Raw genomic sequence first — 20,569 nt, forward strand, 5'->3', positions numbered from 1 at the left:
ACAATTGCCATTCCACACTGAGATGCAGTTGGTGAGTATGCTCTCAATGGTGCAGCGGTAAAAGTCCGTCAGTATCCTGGGACAGGGGTGAGCTTTCTTGATGCTCCGCAGGAAATAAAGGCGCTGTTGCGCCTTTTTGATCAGGATGGTGGGGTTCAGGGACCAGGTGAGATCATCGGAAATGTGGATACCAAGGAATGCCCTAATTCTGCTCAAATGTCTTGCTGTCTTATGGTGCTGTGTAAAGTTGTCTTTGGTTTAAAGGACAGCATGGGCAAGAACATGAAGCTGAGTCTCTTTAGTGAACTTCCCAGAAATAAATCCAACTTGATGTGCTCAAAACAAATGTACAGAGTAATGCTTTAAGATTGTTTATAGTTGACTAGATGTAAGTTCAAATTGAAATCAGTTCTTGGTAACTTATGAGTGAAAAATACTATGGTACTTTTCTTCTGTATTGGATAGCTTGCAACAAAAGGAAATGTTGCTTTATATAAAATGAAGTGGCTTTGATGTTTAGCATTGATATGTTCTCTGACAGTGAAATTTACTGTTTATTTGTTAGAACCTGGGGCAGTCTTTCTCATATCCCTAGCTTGAACATAAAGGGGGAGTCCCTTATCAGTCCTATTGAGGTAACTGAACTTAACGTTGAACAGGCATTAAACCCAATACTTCCCTCTGGCTGAACTAATTGATGAATACATGTTCCAACCAGCAGTTTTGAAAGCTGTTATGAGCAATGTTGCCAATTTAAATAAAAATTCCATTTCCTTCTTTCAGGAAAAATTATAACATCAGCTCCAAAAATGACTGCTGTTTTATTTGTCTTCAGGATGTTTGAAATTACTTGCAATTTGCCTACGGAGAAAGACCTCAAAATTGCACTCTATGATTTTGATTTGTTGTCACGTGATGAAAAAGTTGGAGAGACTATTATTGATTTGGAGAACCGACTTTTATCCCACTTTGGAGCTTGTGCTGGATTGCCCCAGTCATATTGTGTGTAAGTACTGAAGCTGTATGAATTGATGCTTTTGCATTATGTCTCTGTATGTATAAATGTTCCCTTCTGTCCTTGATAGTTCCTGGAATATGGCCACAAAAGCCTGAATTATTCTCTGGTTCAGGTATAAAGCCTTTTGCTGGCTCTGTCTGTGATCAGGTGCTTAGTAAAATAGCAGCATATTTTTTACACCATTGCACATACACGTTATTGGGCAATAATTGGAAATAAGAAATCAAAGAACTTTCTCCCTCCTAGTGTCTATCTTATAGGATAAAGTAGAAAAATTCTCATTGACTTATGTAAAGTTCACTTGAAAAGGAATTCATTGCATGAAATGTTTTTTTTTAGTTTTGATGTGAACTTTAATAAGGTTAACTTTATTTTTTGTTTATGGTTGATTTGATTGTGTTTAACTGAATTGGCTTGCTTCAACAGGTCTGGAATAAATACATGGCGAGATCAGCTCAAGCCATCTGAGCTATTGAACAATTTGGCCAGGATGAAGGGCCTTTCTCCACCTGTTATCACTGACAGCAGGCTCACCTATAATGGTCAAGAATATGTACTAAGTGAAATTGGTAAGTGCTTTTGCTGTTGAAAGCTACCAGGAAAGACATCAATCACAGTAGTAGAAAGGCTCCGGAAAAGGACCAGTAACTTCATGATGGACCCCACCTAACCTGCTCATGGGATGTTTGACCCACTCTCATCAGGGAGGAGGCTACATAGTATCCATGCCAGGGCCACCAGACTCAAAAATGGTTGCTTTCCCCAAGCAGTAAGGCTGATCATCACCTCCACCCACTATCTGACCCTTCCACACCTCCCACCACCACAACACTGTCATTTTCTGTTAGAGTCACCTTATGTAGACACTCCTGTGCCTAGTGTCACTTTATGGACGTTTATTCAATCCATGTATATAAGCTAATTTATGTATTTATATTTATTGTGTTTTAATTATTATGTTCTTTATTGTGTTTCACTTTGTCCTGCATTAGATTCAGAGTAACAATTATTTTGTTCTCCTTTACACCCGCGTATTGGAAATGACATTAAACAATCTTGAATCTTAAAGAAAAGTAGGATTAATGTGACTTGAATAGTTTTTATCCAGCTCAATTACAATGTTAATTGTTTATGAGCTAACTTACCTTGCACTTTCTGGTCAAGGCACTTGATTTCATTGAATATAGATACGTGGTTTATTGTTGTTGCGTGCGAAAAGGTTTAGTTTGCATGCCATGCAGACAGATCGTTCCCTGTAAAAAAAAAATGGAATGTGAGAAAAGAGAAACAAAATTAAAGTATTCAGATTTTAAGACTGAAACAATTAAAATAAATGTAATGAACAGATCTGTTGAAGCTATCTTGCCAAGAGACCTCTTTCCTCGACAACTAATTTTGCAGAGTGGAATGGAATGCCCCTTTACTAAGATCCTGCTGTGGCTGTAAGGAGTTTGTACGTTCTCCTCCTGACTGCATGGGTTTCCTCTGGGTGCTCTGGTTTCCTCCCACAGTCCAAAGACATACCGGTTGATGGGTTAATTGGTCATTGTAAATTGCCCGATAATTAGGCTAGGGTTAAAGTGGAAGTTGCTGCCGGTGTGGCTCAAAGGGCCCATTCGGCATTGCATCTCAATAAATAAAATAAAAAACGATAAACTGACTGCTTTCATAGGTGGGCTGTCATTCCGATAACCCGAATTGTACATTCCATGGAGTTTGAAGACAGCGTAAGAATGTATGTTATGTTTAACCTTTTGTTATTTTTCATTGCTAGTAGTACTGTTGAAGCAGAAGAATTTTAAGATGAGTTTATTTTTCTGAGGCTTTGAATGCAAAACAGTTTGAGTTTAAGTGATCTGATTTTCATTAGCATTTAACGTTATGCTGGTGGTTCAGTTCAATTCTCATTTTCTTTTGTGCCCTTGAAATGGGGACACTGTGTTCAAGTACTTTCATGGAGATAATTCTGTTGTTTGCTTATTAAGGAGTGTGCTTATACCATTGACGCCACAATGTGCAACAACTAGTAGTGCGATTGCTCGAGTCAAATATGATGGCCTCCTGAGGAGTTGTCTACTAGTGAGGCTTCTGGTGACTCTAGAGTTCAATCCAGGATCCACATAGACTGGTGCAGTGTAGGCCAGACCTCTCAATTCGGCCCCCTTTGCACCTGCTGATCACCTTGGGACCTAATCCGGGCTGTTAGGGTGGATTCCCCTAATGTGTGTGACTTTATTTAATGTGGGGAGGCTGATGCACAGGCAGTCGGTCCTTGACAGTTTGGGGTCAGAGTTCAGTGGCATGGAATTCAAGATAAGTAGAGACCCTTCTCTGCTTCAGCCTTCACTGCTGTAGTGATGATTCATCATCTTCCTCCAAGCTCCACTGTTGAGACCTTTGTTGGATCACCCTTTGTCTGGAAACTCCCCTTGTCCGTACTGCCTTTGGTGACCCAACTAGGAGCTAAGCCACAGATGCCTAAACTCCAGACGGCACCGCTGTCAGAATCTGAGGAGCTCACAGGCCTTCCCACCGTGACAAGCTCACAATCCTCAGAGAGGATGGGTGACACTGCGCAAAGCACCAATTTCCATCTGTATTCAGAAAGTTAATTAGTTCTTTGAAAAATTCACAACTACATCCCACATTGCCAAGCTATCAGATATTTTAATGATCGCATTTATCACTATTTCCAGTAAATGCTTATCACCCCTAGTTTCATACAGTATATAGACTATTGAATAACTACTGGAGAAATTGCAAATTTGTGTCTGTTCATGAAGCACTCTGTTAGTTTGACACCCAGTAAATTTATTCCTGTTGTCACTAACCGACCTTTTATAATTTATAAATTATAGAGTTTATAAACATTTGAAATTTCCCACTGATTAATAAGCATTGAAGAAAGTAAGTGCACAGTTGGTCTAATCCACTTGACTCATGGTTGAGACTTTATGATAGAGGTGCCAATTTGACCTGGCAGTTAGGAAGGACTAGGCGTGAGTCTCACTCCATTAATGTAAGTCCATTGTTATACCGGAATTCTAGCATAATACTCTGGAAGTGCTGCATTATTGAAAGTACCCATCTTTCCAATGGCATGTTGCCTTAACACTCCATCTTCTATCCATAGTGAACTGGAAAGATTCCATGGGTTTATCTGAAAATAGATTTCTTCTGCTGACTAATTCAACGTTTATATGTGAAGCCATTAAGTTTTGTTTGGTCATTTATGTTGTTGATGCGTTACTTTTTATGGTGAAGATTGGCTGCTATGTTTCCTTGCATTAGATTTTACAGAAGGTAATTGACTGCGTATTGTATCAGAAGATGTATTAGGTGGTTTCCAAAATTCTTTTCTTCCAAACTTCTCAAAGGAAAAAGAAAATCTCACATTGTTCCTTGGGTGTACTCTCCCCTTGCCCATCTACTCACTGCTTCTGCAAGCTGTCTGTCAGTCCTTGACGTTGTGTAAAGTTTCGATAATGATTTAACCACCTTGACTTGATGTTGTCTTGATATTTGCTGTGGTTCCTTTCGTATAGTTGGCAACTGTTTGAACCAGGTTAATCAGGATACTGTAGGTGAGAATTTCTGAAGTAAAATTCATGTAGTTTATTTTAGTGGTAATCTCAGTTTAAAAAAAAAGCCAATTCTGGTTGATAGAGCCACTGGTTAATCAGGGCAGCCACTTATTTGGGACAACTTTTAATACAAATCAAGAGAATAGCCAAAATTCTCTTCATTTACTTGGGATACTATACAGTTTATGGACTGGAGATTGTTGCCGAACATTTTCTAACTAGCTTGAGCCCCATGCACGTCATGTGGCCATTAAACACTGTACTGCGCTTATAGCAAACAGTTTTTAAATAGCACTGCATGCATGTTTGTGTTCAAAAAGCAGTGGGGTTTCTTTGTCACTGATATTTGAGTAATATACAGTAAAACAATCCAAAACTTTTGCTCACTGTGGTTTCAAGCATTCAGACTTGGGGATGCCAGAAATGGCCAGGAGTGAAAATTAAACAATTTCACTACTTCAACAAGTTAGGCACTATGAAGAAATTAAAGGTATAATCAATCATCTTGAACGTTAACTGAAGCTGAAGATTTGGGGGATGAAGTCATCAAAAGCATTGTTTGAAGGCCATTATCTGCACTAGGTGTCTGCACTGACTTTGTTCATTTACAGTCAATCAAAAGAATACATTGGTGTACACTGAACGAATTCTTCCATTGACAACTATTAGGAACAAATACACAGTGTTAGAGTACTGTGGTAGTTTTGGTAGTGTTCTAATTTATTCTGTATTTCATTTAAGTACATAATTTGTTACTCAGTTAATTGGTGGTTTGTCTCTTTTATACCTTTTTAACTATTTCCATGAAACTTTGGCTAATTGGGGCAGTTGCTTAATTAGGCCAAAATCCCCATGTGTTCCAATTAACCAGAATCCAGTGTAATTACCTGGTTGGAAGCATCATATCCCACTTCCATGCTCCTGCCATTGGTAGGCTGACATGACTAATTCCATGGTGTGTTACTTTTCATGCCAACGGGAAAATATACTCACTCTAATCTAACTTTATTGTTAATTGAATAACTTCACAAACCCCCTCCTTGTGTCCACTCTTTTTTTTTAATTGTTTGTGTAAATAATTCAAAACAAAAGTGCCTTTATTGTAGTGGCATTATATGTTTTCTTCAGAGTTGCAGGAAATGGTAGAAAAGATTAATGTAAATTCCTGGTCACCAATTTTTTTGGTGCTGAAAGCATTTTCTCAAAAAGGTTGTGTCACACTGTTAAAATACAGACACTCAATTACTGAATTAGTTTATTAGGCAGGCAAGGCAAAACTTTGTTTCCAGGAAACTGATTCTCCCTCACTTGGACCTCAAATATATCGCCTTGTAAGCCTGCATTGAATGGAGACCATAACTTGGCATAGCTTTGTTTGCGGTTTAGTATATGGGTCAACATTGCAAATGGCAAATGCTTCCACAAGTGCCAAATGCACTCAACTCCAGTGTGTTTTATAAGTAGGCAGAGTCTGGTGTTCAGTGAAATAGGGTGCAGCACTTAAAAGCATGCTGATGAACTATAATTTACCCAATTGCTCCTACGAACTTTTGCTCGCTACGTGACCTGATATTATCTGCTGCCTTAGCACTCAAAGCACTTTCTGGTTGTAATTAGACCATTGGCGAGATATTAACTCAATACATTGCACGTGATCTGTTTGGCAGAGTGGCAGGTCTTTTGCTGAATACGTATTCATGTCCTACAGCAGAATGACAAAGACGGAAAGTTATCCAGACAATCCAGCGCATCACTGATTCTTTTGACGGCAGGTGTTGACATAATTAATATAGTGGATGAAAAGCAAATAGAGGTGATCACAGAAAGCTGAGACATCATCAAACTGCTCGGCTCTGTTGCATCATCAGATTTTATACATGCTAGACTTTTCAAATCTCTGCTTGTAGTCACAAGCCCTTGCTTTTACTCTGGAGGCTGATCCATGGTTTAATCTTTTGTGTTTTTGTTCTTATTCACGTTAAAAAATGAAATGATTGAAACTTGTAGTTTAATACATGCATCCTGATGCTGTCAAATCCAGATGGCTTCCAGCATCATGCAGGTGTGTAATTCTAAACTATTAAATTACTTTCCCTTTAAATTAATATTGCAGAAATATTCTCAACCTTACTGATTGTGAAGCTTTACACAATTGAATTCAGCATTACATCAGAGTAAATAATGCTCAAAAATTGACACTTAGTATCTTGATTTGGTAGAAATTAATTTAAATGCTGGATTTGTAACTGAACCACAAGAAGTTAAAGCAGAATGACTAACAATTGAAGTTGTAATTAACTGTATGTGACTTTTTAAATAAAATAAACTCCACTCTGCAAACACTTGAGCTTTTGAAACTTGTGCTCTTGTTATTGCCCCAGTAATTAAAATATTTTCCTAGTTTAAATCCTAACTTAAATTCTGAAAAATCTCCAGGAAAATTTGGTGGTTTTGAACATGAGTGATTTGACATATGCCTGGAACAAAAATATCATATCAACTTTAAATCTCAAAAACTGGGCAGGCAGAATTCACAAATCATTTTGAGGTTTTCAAACAAAAAGACCTGGCCAAACATTCTTAAATCAAAATCAACTATAGCAATATAATATTAATTGGCAATCTATCTGGTCTTTACTGTGTGGAATGTGGAAAACATTATGTATGGGGTCATTCAGTTTGACACATTAGTAGTAGAAGCAAAAGGTTTATGGTCTGTTTGTGATCTTAAATGAAACAAACTTGACACAACTGTCTTGGTATACTATTTACTTTTCTAGTACAACAAACCATAAAGTGACATATCTTGGAATTAATGGTTAAAATTTTAATCGGTTTGACCTAGGTTACGGTGCACCAGGACGAAAGAAATAATCAAATCTAAATCTGATTCAGTTGTAAAATGCTGCACAGTTGCTGAGTGCTGTAGTCTTCCTCTTCTGCACCCACCTATTTTAAATGCTTTAGATGTCACCTATTAACCCAGTTGTATAAACATTTATTTAACTAGGCAAGAGACATCCCTCACATCAGCAAATGAGGCGGTCAATATCTACGTGCTGAAAGACCTAAGCATGTTCAGGCATGGTTGATAAGTGGTAGGTATATCATACAAGTACAGGCCAACAGCTAGGTATCCTGTAGTGAATGACTCGTCCACCTGATGCCCTAAAGCATTTTTATCTCGGGGCATGAGGCAGGAAGGTGATGGGTTGTCCTTAAGACACATAGCTCCTACAGATCCCAAGAAGCTTGACACCATTCAAAAATGCAAGTTGTCCTGTTATTACCTCAAAACAATGTTTCCCTGCAGCACCAGTGGAAGGTATTCCATCCACAAAATGCATTGTGGATGCCCTCAGAAGGTATTTGAACAGCACCTCCTAAATCCATGATCTCCACCACCAAGCAGTAGCACCATGGGAGCATCGCTACCTGAAGGTTCAAAGATGCACCACCTCCTGATTTGGAAATACATTGCCTGTCCTCTATTATCGCTGGATCTAATCCCCTGTCCTGCAGCAACCAGGGGGAGATATTCACCAGAGGACTGTAACATTTTCGATCAATGAGGAAACTCTCCATTGGGTTTGAGCCTCGCCATTTTCATGATCGGCAATAGATACTGCCCTTGCCAGTAACACCTAGACGTAAACTGAATTAAAAATAATTGTTGCATTTAATGTAGATGACTAAGTAGCTTATTGCAAGGTGTAGTTCCACCAATTGTCTTGGCGATATCTTGTTTTTAGAAAGTGGTGCCCCTCTTCCTTCCTCCCCCCCCCCCATGGTTCACTCTCCTCTCCTATCAGATTCTTCCTTCAGCCCTCTACCCCTTTCACCTATCACTTCCCAGCTTTTCACTTTGTCCTCGCCCTCCCCCACCCACTCACCTGGCCTCGCTCACCACCTGCCAACTTGTGCTCTTTCCCCTCCCTCCCCCTTTCTTATTTAGCTGCTTCCTCCTTCCTTTCCGGTCCTGATGAGGGATCTCAACCTGAAACATCGACGGTTTATCCCCTCCATAGATGCTGCCTGACCTGCTGAGTTCCTCCAGCCTTTTGTGTGTTCTCTGGATTTCCAGTATTTGCATTATGCTTTAGAAAATGGTAGTCATTTGCAGCTGAAATTGCATTTTATACATTTGTATATTAATGAAATATTAATCTTGATGCTTATTACCTAATCTGTTTGAGACCATACCGTAAGTTAATGTGGTGTTTTGTCATCTATCAACATATTGATTTCCATTTTTCTATTTCCAAGCAATTGCCATTGCAAGTAATTTAGCATCTGTCAAATTCCAGTTAATACTCTGCTGCTGTAGGCACCTCCTGTAATTGGTGCAGAGCTAGTTGTGAATGTGCTGTCCAAATGCAGATGAATTTCAGCTTTGCTGGTGTTTTTGTTCCTAAAGTGAAGTCACCACCTGCTCTGAGTAAAGGATGTTCATGCATTTATGACAATTATGGCATTTCTCTCACTGCTATATCTCTGCAGTATGGAGGGCCACTTAACTGATGCTTAAATGTTGCTTTCACACTTTGTATTGAAAGCTCTATGCCAATATAAATTGAGAACCTCAACATACGTACTTGTAAAGGAGTTGATTGATTGATTTATTATGATACTGACTTGCAGCCCATTACACTGCTGGTGCTTAGGGCAGTAGTGAAGCTTCCTCCATCTCTGGTGGTGTTCAGGACTTCCTTCATGTCAGTAGCTTCCTCTCGATTTTCACTACTGTCAGTCATGCAAGTCCTGCGTGGAGACTCAGGAATACCGTCACAGTCAGACGTAGAAGGATTCGTCAGATGTTTTACCGGTCAGGGTTGCTGGCCCTGAGCTGAGCCCCCGAACCTGGAGGACCAGTGGACCAGTCTTAGTCCAACCTCTACCCTTTGACCTGCTTAGCATGAGTGACCTTGCCAAGAGCCAAAGCATAAAGCCTTGACTCCAGCCAACATAACTCTCCAGGTCTTTGAGGCGTGCAAGCCTCCAAGCCCTACGACAGGGCTGTGATCCTCTTGGAGGATGTAATACTGAGTTATTGTTATTGTTATTGTTCTCTTGGCAGCCACTTTTACATCTTAAATAGATGTAAACTGTAGCTCCAAAGGGATCTTTTCACCTGCATCATAAATAGTTTTCATTCAAGCAACAGAAAATGCAGATTCAAATTTTCACCCTCAGCATTTACTTTTAATAGTATAGCTATAATTGGCAAGGTCACATTTCATTCTCTTGAGTCAAAAGGTCAAGGATACATGCCCTATTCCTGAGAACCAAGGCTGACATTCTAGAGCAGTAGGTGGCAGAGCTTGTCTTTCTGATGAGATGTTAAAGCCTGAAGTCTTCTGCTCTTTCAAGGTGGCTGGAGGGCATCAATGAGTAGGTATCTTTTTGTATCATTGATACTTTGATACATGTGAAGCAGAAATTAGGGGGAAAAAATATTCATTGCAGACACCTTTTAGGTAATCCTAATTTATTCTCATTTTAAAATGTATTCCTGTTGTTTTAAAAATCTCCCTGAGAACAGCTTGCACCTTCAAATGATACCAGGTGTTCCTGTAACAATAGTGTTTGCTATTGGAAGTTTTCTGGAAGTTTTCTGGTAGTATTTTCAAGTAGGGACATCAAGAGAACACCAATCCTCATTGAAGGATCTGCGGTGGAAAAGGTGAGCAAATTCAAGTTCATGGATATCAATTGCAGGATCTACCTTGGGCCCAACACATCTGATGAAGACGGTGCACCTATGGGGCCCAACACCTTTGATGCAGCCACGAGGAAGGCACACCCGTGGTTCCAATTCATTCGGAGTTTGAAGAGATTTGGTGTGTCACCAAGGACTTGCAAATTTTTACAGATGTGCGCTGGAAAGCATTTGGACTGCTTGGATCACAGCCTGGTATGGAGCCTCCAATACACAGGACCAAAAGGAGCTGCAGAAGGCACCATCACAGGCACAACCTTCTCCACTATCGAGGACTTCTCCAAGAGGTGACGCCTCAAAGGTGACATCCACCACTTAGGATCTTCACCATCCAGAACATGTCCTCTTTTTGTTAGTACGGGAGGTATGGGAACCTGAAGACTGACACTCCATATTTTAAGAACAGCTTTTCCCCTCCACATTCAGATTTCCGAATGGCCCATGAATCCATGGACAATATCATTATTCCTCTTTTGCATTTTTTTTTTGTAGCATATAGTAATTTGGTTTGGGTTTATTATTGACACAGTGAAAAGCCTGTTTTGCAAATTGTTTATACAGATCAAGTCATTACACAGTGCATTGAGCTAGAATAAGATAAACCAGTAGCAACGCAGAATGAAATGTAAAAGCTTCTGACAAGGTGCAATGCAGGTAAACGATGAAGTGCAAGCTCATTATCAGTAGATTGTGAAGCCACAAGTCCATCTTATCATACAAGAGTCGAACGCTGAAGTTGTCCTTGAGCCTGGCGGTACTTGTACTCGGGCTTTTGTTTTCATGGCCAAGGGGAGATGAGGGAATGTCTGGGATGCGTGGGCACATTGATTATCCTGGCTGCTTTACTGAAGCAGATAGAGTTACATGGAGGGCAGGCTGGTTCCTGTGATGTGCTGAGCTGTGTCCACAACTTTCCACAGTTTCATGCTGTCACATGCAGAGAGTTGCCAGACCAAGTCTTTCTGCTTCCAACCATAACCCATAAGAAATAGGAGCAGGAGTCGGCCATCTGGCCTGTCGAGCCTGCTCTGCCATTCAATAAGATCATGGCCGATCTGGCCATGGACTCATTTGCACCTACCTGCCTTTTCCCCATAATCCTTAATTCCCCTACTATGCAAAAATCTATCTAACCTTGTCTTAAATATATTTACGGAGGTAGATTCCACTGCTTCATTGGACAGAGAATTCCACAGATTCACCACTCTCTGGGAAAAGCAGTTCCTCCTCATCTCCGTCCTAAATCTACTCCCTCGGTTCTTGAGGCTATGTCCCCTCGTTCTAGTTTCACCTACCAGTGGAAACAACTTTCCCGCCTCTATCTTATCAATCCCTTTCATAATTTTATATGTTTCTATAAGATCTCCTCTCATTCTTCAGAATTCCAACAAGTACAGTCCAGGGCGACTCAATCTCTTCTCATAGTCTAACCCCCTCATCTCTGGAATCAACCTGGTGAACCTCCTCTGCACTGCCTCCAAAGTCAGTATATCCTTCCTCAAGTAAGGAGACCAGAACTGCACGCAGTACTCCGGGTGCAGCCTCACCAGTAGCCTGTACAGTTACAGCATAACCTCCCTGCTCTTAAATTCCATCCCTCTAGCAATGAAGGCCAGCATTCTATTTGCCTTCTTGATAGACTGCTGCACCTGAAAACGAACATTTTATGATTCATGCATAAGCACTTCCAAGTCCCTCTGCACAGCAGCATGCTGCAATTTTTTTACCATTTAAATAATAATCTGCTCTTTCATTTTTCCTTCCAAAGTAGCTGTTCTTGCGTTTACCAACATTGTGCTCCATCTGCCAGACCCTTGCCCACTCATTTAACCTATCTATATCTCTCTGCAGACTCTCCGTATCTTCTGCACAATTTGCTTTTCCATGCAATTTAGTATCATCAACAAACTTAGATACACTATATTCGGTCCCCTTTTCCAGATCGTTAATGTGTATTGTGAACTGTTGTGGGCCCAGCACTGACCTCTGCGGCACACCGTTCACCACTGATTGCCTATCAGAGAAATGCCCATATATCTTAACTCTCTGCGTTCTATTGGTTAACCAATCATCTATCCTTGCTAGTACATTGCCCCCAACTCTATGCATCCTTATCTTATGGATGAGTCTTTTATGTGGCGCCTTATCAAACGCCTTCTGGAAATCCAAGTAAATAAAGTCTATCTGTTCCCCTGTATCCACTGCGCTCATTATATCCTCAAAGAACTGCAGTAAGTTTGTCAAAGAGTACCTGCCTTTGCTGAATCCATGCTGCGTCCAGATGCCTTGCTATCTCTTCTTTACTAATGGCTTCACGCATTTTCCCAATTATAGATGTTAAACTAACTGGCCTGTAGTTAACTGCCTTTTGCCTACATCCTTTTTTGAACAGTGGCGTGAAATTTGCCATCTTTAATCCACCGGGACCTGCCCAGAGTCCAAAGAATTTTGGTAAATCATCACCAAAGTCTCTATTATAACTTCTGCCATTTCTTTCAGTACCCTGGGATGCATTTTATCAGGAGCGGGGGACTTGTCTATCTTTGGGCCCATAGGTTTGTTCAGTACTATCTCTTTAGTGATAGCTATTGTATTGAAGTCCTCACCTCCCATCGCAGCCATAACATCTCTCTTTGGCATGTTAGATGTGTCCTCCACTGTGAAGACCAACACAAAATAGTCATTCAAAGCCTCAGCCATTTCCTTATTATCCAATATCAATTCCCCCTTCTCGTCCTCCAAGGGACCTGCAATCATTTTAGCCCCCTTTTCCACTTTATATAATTATAAAAACTTTTACGATCCCTTTTTATATTTTGTGCTCATTTATTTTCAGAATCTAGCTTCCCTTTCTTTATTGCTTGCTTAATGGTACTACTTTCCTTTTAAATTTTTCCCCAATCTTCCAGTTTCCCACTACTCTTGGCGACTTTGTATGTACAAGCTTTTAGTCTGATGCCTTCTTTTATTTCCTCACCCTTACTATCCTTGCTTTTATCTGGAATATACTTTTGTTGAGCATTGTGAAAAATCTCTTTGAAAGTCTTCCACTGTTCCTCAAGTGTCCCACCATATAGCCTGTGTTCCCAGTCTACACTAGCCAAATCCTTCCTTGTCCCATTGTGGTCGCCATTGTTTATATTGCACCCTTCATTTGTATGAGAAATTCGTTCATACTGTGATCACTCTTTCCAAGAGGATCCCGAACTACAAGATCACTAATTTTACCTGTCTCATCACACAGGACCAGATCTAAGATAGCACATTCCCTTTCCCTTTCAATGTGATTCAATTAATAATTGGTAAGAGTCAATGGGGATGTCACAAAACAACAAATTTCATGATTTGTCAGTGATAATAAACCTGATTCTGATTCTGCTTCAGTGTAATGAACGGGTTGATGCAATGGATATGTTTTGTTTAGTCTGCTGTACCATTTCACTCTACAATTAATTTGTTCCTGTGATCAACAGAGCAATTTATGTGGAGACCAAGATAATTTTGTGTGGAATAAAGCTCGAAGGGATTTTTCTATTTTATTCCTGAAGGGCCAGACATCCGTCTCCAAATTACCATTTTGTAGATTTGGGTGTTCTGTAATTTGGGGAATGCAGTTGGGTGGAGAGCAGAACAGACTGCATGACAGGGGGATTGAACCAGGGGAAAGTGGGTGAAAATAATTGAATGACAGAAAGCACATTTGGTTGAATAAGTAGAACAATAAAATTTGAAATTGCCACAAGAGGAATAAGCAAAGCTGTAAGTGAAATTCAACGTGATGTATCTGAAAATATGGAATTCAATAACCTTGAAAGGCTGTAATGTGACAAGACAGAAGATAAGGGGATGCTCCTCCACAAACATTGAGTTTCAATGGAACAGTGCAAGACAGCAAGGATAGAGGTTGGAGTGGGATGGGAAATTAAGATAATGGTGAAATACTACTTTGGACTTGCAGACTGAATCAATATTTTGCACCTAGACTATTTTTGGCTTCAGAATGGAATGGACTATGTGAGTATTGCTGAAATCTAGGTAAGTTCTTTAAGAATATTGCTATGCCTGCAATCAGGCAATATCATGTTCAGCTGTTGTTCGGACCAAACATCAGAATGAGGAAGAAATATGATCCAAGTGACTTTGACTTGTGGAATCATTAGTGGTGCCTGATGGGGTGGTTTGAGTATCTCAGAAACTGTTGATCATCCTGGGCATTTCACTCAACTTAGTATTGATCTCTGTAGTTTACAGGGAATGGTGCGAAGACAAAAAGGCATTCAGTGAGTAGCAGTTCTGTGGGTAAAAAAGCCTTGTTAATGAGAGAGGTCAGACAAGAATACTTGTGCTCCCTGTGACTGCACGGATTTCCTTCAGACTATCTGGTTTCTTCCCATAACCCAAAAGCATGAGCTTTTCTAGGTTAGTTGATCATTACGAATTGCCCTAGGAAGTGGATGAAGAGCTGATGTGGATCTTGTGGTTGTTTGAGTAGTGTTATGATAAGCACAGTGAATACTGATGGAAATAGAAGAATTAATCAGGACATTAGAGAAGGAATGGTTCCTGTGGAATTCTGATGCATAGTATAGGGTCAGTCCTGATGGAGGATTTCATTACAAAACATTGGCCGTGCTTCCATAGATGCTGACCTGCTGAGTTCTTCCACTAGGTTTTGTTTGCTCCAGTTTACAGCATCTGCAGGTCCTTGTTTTGATGACAAGGTGCGTGGTGATGGCATTTTTACTGGAAGAATCAGAAATTCTGGACGTATACGCATGAATTTTTAAAAATTTATTTAGTGATACAGTGTGAAACAGGCCCTTCTGGCCCAATTAGCCACACCACCCAGCAAACCCACCTAATTAACCTCAGCATAATCACAGGACATTTACAATGACCAATTAACCTACCAACCGGTATGCCTTTGGACTGTGGGAGGAAATCAGAGCACTTGGAGGAAACCCACGCAGTCACAGGGAAAACGTACAAACTCCTTACAAACTGACTCGATGGGCTGAATAGCTTAACCTGAACCTATGTTGTGTGGTCTTATGGACTGCGTCAGATTTGAACTCCGAGCTCTAACGCTGTCACTAACTGCTACGCAGAAATGTGGGAACTGATGGGGAAAATGAGAAAACCTATCCCTTGTTCTGAGTAGGAGGTAGTAGGATGTGCTTGAAAACACAAGTCCAGGAAATAAAGACAAAGTTGAGGGCTCCATTGCTTATGATGGAGAAAACATAGTTAAGGCCAAATGCTTCTGCCTTTTAATCCTCTAATTTGAAGATCTTCAACGTGATCAGACACTCCTTTCATTGCCCTTTCAAAACTTTGTCTTCGGCTTTGCTTGTGAAACCGGATTTATCGCTTTAGGTGTTAAAAATGAAATGAGCAGAGCTCACTTAACCCTCTTCTGTGGGTTAGTGATCTAGTATGAGGCAGCATGAAGTTGTGAGTAGAACAGAGCTTCTCAATTATCCACTGGTACATCTCAGGCGATATCATTTTGAGGCCAGTATTGTAGAAACAGGACAATATGGAATGATCACAGACATTTTCCTCTGTGATTTAGCAATTCAAAGAGTACTTAATTAAAGAGAACTCAAGCTTTAAATGAATTGAAGTAATTTCTTCCTGTGTTGCTGATTTAATGGGAAACCTGCAGTGAATTTCAAGAGGTGTTCTACATCACAGTTCCAAATTAGAGCTTTGAAAGTACAGAATTTATGTTGGTTAATGTTTCTATGTTCATATGCTCAGGAGACACTACAATCAGCCTTTGTTTGTTCTGAAGTTGGCAGTCTAAGCCCTGTCGTTTGGGGAAGGGAAAATGTTATGTTCATTTGATATTGTATCACGCTTGGCCTTCCGAGCAATGCTATAATTCTGCCAAGACAGTATACAGTGCAGTTTGTACTCAATTTCAGTTATTGTTTATCTTGAGCCTCCGAATTGTTGTAGTAGCAAGAGGAAGTTTTTACTCTTTAATTCAAGGTCAGCTGAGGCTTTATCATACAGGCAGCTGCTTTTATACGCAAGAAGGGTTCACTGGTAGTTCAGGGTAATACAGTAATAATTTCAGGAACAACACCACCTATTCACTGCCTTATTTTGATAGGCAATTGAAAAATTTTGGTAACCCCGTGACCTGAATCGCTTTGCTGTCTATAGGCTGATAAATCTCTGAATTTTGCAGCTCATTTAAGTTTGACTGTTTGGAGAATATAGTGTTTGTTTTGAAACGGCTGCCAGTGCTAAAATTTAGACTTTTCATAAAACTAAAACAGCTCCAAGCTATTTCCAATAAATGCCTTTTTCACAAAGCAGCTAGGGCAATATTTGAATTTAGACAGTACATTATTAAGTGTAGTCATTCATCTGGGTATGTGCCAGGCTGTTCTAATATAATTTTATAGACTGGTTCAATCTATATTTGATGGAAAGGTGCTGTGTATGACTTCTCCAATATTTCAAACTATCTTCAGTACTTGGACCTAGAGAACAAGCAAACTGGACCTCTGCAGTGTTATCCAGCATTATTGCATTATCCATGCAGTCAATGGCCAAAGGATTGGTCTCCAATAAGTATTGTGGGTTTATACTTCAGTAGATTTGAGTTTGGTTTTTTGACAAACTTTAATTTGGTTATCTTATTATTAGTTTTTGTATGTTAAAGGAATTGCTTAAATAGAAGCAAATAAAGTGAAATATAAATATTAAATAGAAATGCTAGAAGGAATTAACCTGTCAAACAGCATCATGGAAAGATGAACCAGTTAACATTTCAACTCAAGTACTCTTCATCAGAAAATAAATGTCAGCTTGATACCGGACAGCCTTCAGGGCAACAACTAAACTGAGTCACCTACAGAGTTCACAGAGGAGGGGTGGGCTGGTTGAGTTTGAACTGAGTGAGTTTTTTCAATTCAGAACTTGTTAATTGAAGTAAAATTTTGATGTACACTTGGTAGCCACCTTTATAGGTGCACCTGTACATCTGCTCATTAATGCAAATAACTAATCAGCCAATCATATGGCAGCAACTCAATTCATAAAAGCATGCAGACGTGGTCTAGATGTTCAGCTGTTGTTCGGACCAAACATCAGAATGAGGAAGAAATATGATCCAAGTGGCTTTGACTTGTGGAATCATTGGTGGTGCCAGGTGGGGTGGTTTGGGTATCTCAGAAACTGCTGATCATCCTGGGAATTTCACTCAATTTAGTACTGGTCTCTGTAGTTTACATGGAATGGTGCAAAAAACAAAAAGGCATTCAGTGAGTAGCAATTCTGTGGGTGAAAAAGCCTTGTTAATAAGAGAGGTCAGACAAGAATGCTTGTGCTCCCTGTGACTGCACAGATTTCCTTCAGACTATCTGGTTTCTTTCCATAACCCAAAAGCATGAGCTTTTCTAGGTTAGTTGATCATTACGAATTGCCCTAGGTGTAGATGACTAGTTAAAATGTAGGAAATAGGTGTTACTACATGAGCAAATAAAATGGGATGGGGCAGGATCATTTTAAAAATGGATGCTTGATGGTTAGCACAGACTCAATGGGCCAAAGGGTCTATTTCCATTCACAGTATTGTTCCACCCACTGCTTGATACAAAGGATAAAGTTATTTTATTCAATAAACTGTAGCCACCTACATTTAAATAGTCAACAAGACCAGATACTGCTCGTAAGGTATATATTTTTCGGAGCAGCCACACTTGAAACTCAACGTCAAATCTCCTGAATTGAGGCAGACTGTTCTCTGTGTCATAGGGGTTTATGGTAAACACTTTTCCCCCCGATTAATAACATGAAATTAATCTGTTTATTTAATCCTTTCTACAGGTGGACTTAAACTGCCTTGGATACACGTATTTTAAATTCAAATTACTTCCGGCATTGGTGCTAGGTGCCTCTTCAGTAGATTAGTATTCTGTGAGGGATTTTAGATAGTCATGTATTTTAAACCTGCCTATGTAGATAAATTTTTAAATGAAAATGCCCCACCGTTAATTTTACATAATGCCTAGGGCGATGTCGATGGCTATCTAAACCAGTATTTCATTGGTGTTACAAAGAAGAGAATATCTGCAGATAACAGGAATTCTGCAGATGCTGGAAATTCAAGCAACGCACATCAAAGTTGCTGGTGAACGCAGCAGGCCAGGCAGCATCTCTAGGAAGAGGTACAGTCAATGTTTCAGGCGAAACGTCGACTGTACCTCTTCCTAGAGATGCTGCGTGGCCTGCTGCGTTCACCAGCAACTTTAATATCTGCAGATGCTGGAAATCCAAGCAACACACACAAAATGCTGAAGGTACTCAGCAGGCCATGCAGCATCTAGGAAAAGAGTTTCATTGGTGTGGATGGGACTTCTTAGTGAATGAAAGGGTTAAACCTTTTCATCTTCTACTTTTCCAAATCTACTCGTTGATTTCTTTTAATGATGTTTAACCATTGTAATAAGGTAAGGTAAGGTAAAAGAGCACTAAGTGCTAAAGTCTTTGGTTACAACCTGAGAAGGTCTATCCAGATTGATGGCTATGAAGTAGTGGTGTAATATCAGCTTCGGCTCATGAATTTGCTAGACGTTTACAGTATCTCCAAAACAGAAGTCAGTACCAGGTAGTTAAAAGCAATATTTCTCCATGTGGAACTTGACTTGAACTGCCCCTTCACACCACTCTAAGTTGAGGATGTTTCACAGTTATTTTTGCACCCAATATCCTTTTGATCTGTTCAAGGCAGATTGTGTATCTTGAATATTGTAAATTTAAGTCATTTGATATCCATTTACTACTTTAAAACCTTCTCCTGAAGTGGAATACTTCACAAAAAGTGACTTTTGGCTTTTTCAACTTGATTTCTTCCCGAGTGATGCAAAAGTATTCTCCCATAAGTCCTTGAGGTGGAACTCCAATGCGATGCTCCAGTAAAGACAAATGACTAAAAAGATGTTTATGATAACTATAGCACAAACGGTTATTCCAGTGCATTGTTGAGCATGGATCAGAAGTTATGCCTCGTGGCTTGTAGCAAATGGTTTCTCAAAGGATTTTAATGAAATTGATGTCACCCTGGTTCTCTGCAACTCAAGGTTTCCAACTTTGGGGGCTCAAGTTGCATTCCAGTGACTGAGCTCACTCAAGTGTTGGGAAACTCTTAAGCAACATGCATTGCTGGAGGAACTTGGCTGGTCGGACAGCAGCTATGGAAGGGAGTGAACAGAAGATATTTGGGGCTTTGATTTTTCATCAGGACTGATGACAAGTATTGCCATGATACATTAATTGTTTATTTCCCTTCATGGGTGCTGCCTGACCTGCTTAGTTCCTCCAGCATTTTGTATATGTGTTGCTCAAGTTTTCCAGCATCTGTAGAGTCTCATATCTCTGGTTTAAGAAACTCATGCGTAGTTCCATCCCTTGAGTTAAGTTTAAGTTGCTACTTGTCTCATATGGCTTAGAAAGATCCTGTGATACTATTGGATGAACAGTTTGTTTTCATCCTGGGCTAAAATTAATCTTCCGTAAACATCACATTAAAATAGTTATTCATTTCATTATTTGTTGGATTTCGTTATACATAAATGTGTGGATTTATTAGTATGCATTTCAGAATTGTTCAATTGTGAAATACTTGAAATGCGAATAATGTGAAAAATGCCTCGCAAATGTTGAGCTTTGAGGATGGATAGGTAGGGGATTCTGAAGAGTATGTACTGGGCTTGAATGTCCTTCCTTTGAAACAGTAACATGGCACCGTTTATTCAGTGGCCCAGAAATATTACTTAGGCTGACAAATTATTGGAGCTATCATGGCTGATCCTCAATGTCTTCTTGTCTGATGACAATAGATGAGTGCGGTTAAAGGTGTTGAGAAGTAGATGAGGCAGCATCCTGGTGAACTTTATATTTTCTTTCACCCCAGGCACCTTTTAAAAACTACGTCACTATGGTTGTATTTGATACTTTGCTAAGCCCTTGCTCTGTAGCATATCATATCACATAGAGGGATTTATCCAATGAGCTATGTACCATTGTTCAATCAGATGACAAAGCATTGAAACAGCTTGCCACATTACAAAGTGCATCAAAGTACCAGATGAAAAGCATCTACAACGTACTCAAAGGACTTTGAGCAGATAATTAGATTAAAGAGCAGTTATTCAACAAACCATGCACTAGACCCAAAGGAAATGTAAACCTTAACCACTCTTATTGATTTCTGACTTCCCCATTTTGCCA

At 39.8% G+C, this 20,569-nt stretch overlaps 1 protein-coding gene across 4 annotated transcripts in view; it reads left to right on the top strand.

Moving 5' to 3' along the window:
- LOC140185737 (myoferlin-like) overlaps positions 1 to 20,569 on the top strand; it is a 267,873-nt gene that overhangs the window by 168,632 nt on the left and 78,672 nt on the right. For all 4 annotated transcript variants that reach the window (XM_072239327.1, XM_072239328.1, XM_072239329.1 and 1 more), the window contains 2 exons: positions 836 to 1,006; positions 1,445 to 1,587. In XM_072239327.1, coding sequence (XP_072095428.1) covers positions 836 to 1,006; positions 1,445 to 1,587 — 314 coding nt within the window. The remainder of the gene's footprint in view (positions 1 to 835; positions 1,007 to 1,444; positions 1,588 to 20,569) is intronic.

This window comes from Mobula birostris, chromosome 21 (genome assembly GCF_030028105.1).
Source record: "Mobula birostris isolate sMobBir1 chromosome 21, sMobBir1.hap1, whole genome shotgun sequence".
NCBI lineage: Eukaryota > Metazoa > Chordata > Chondrichthyes > Myliobatiformes > Myliobatidae > Mobula > Mobula birostris.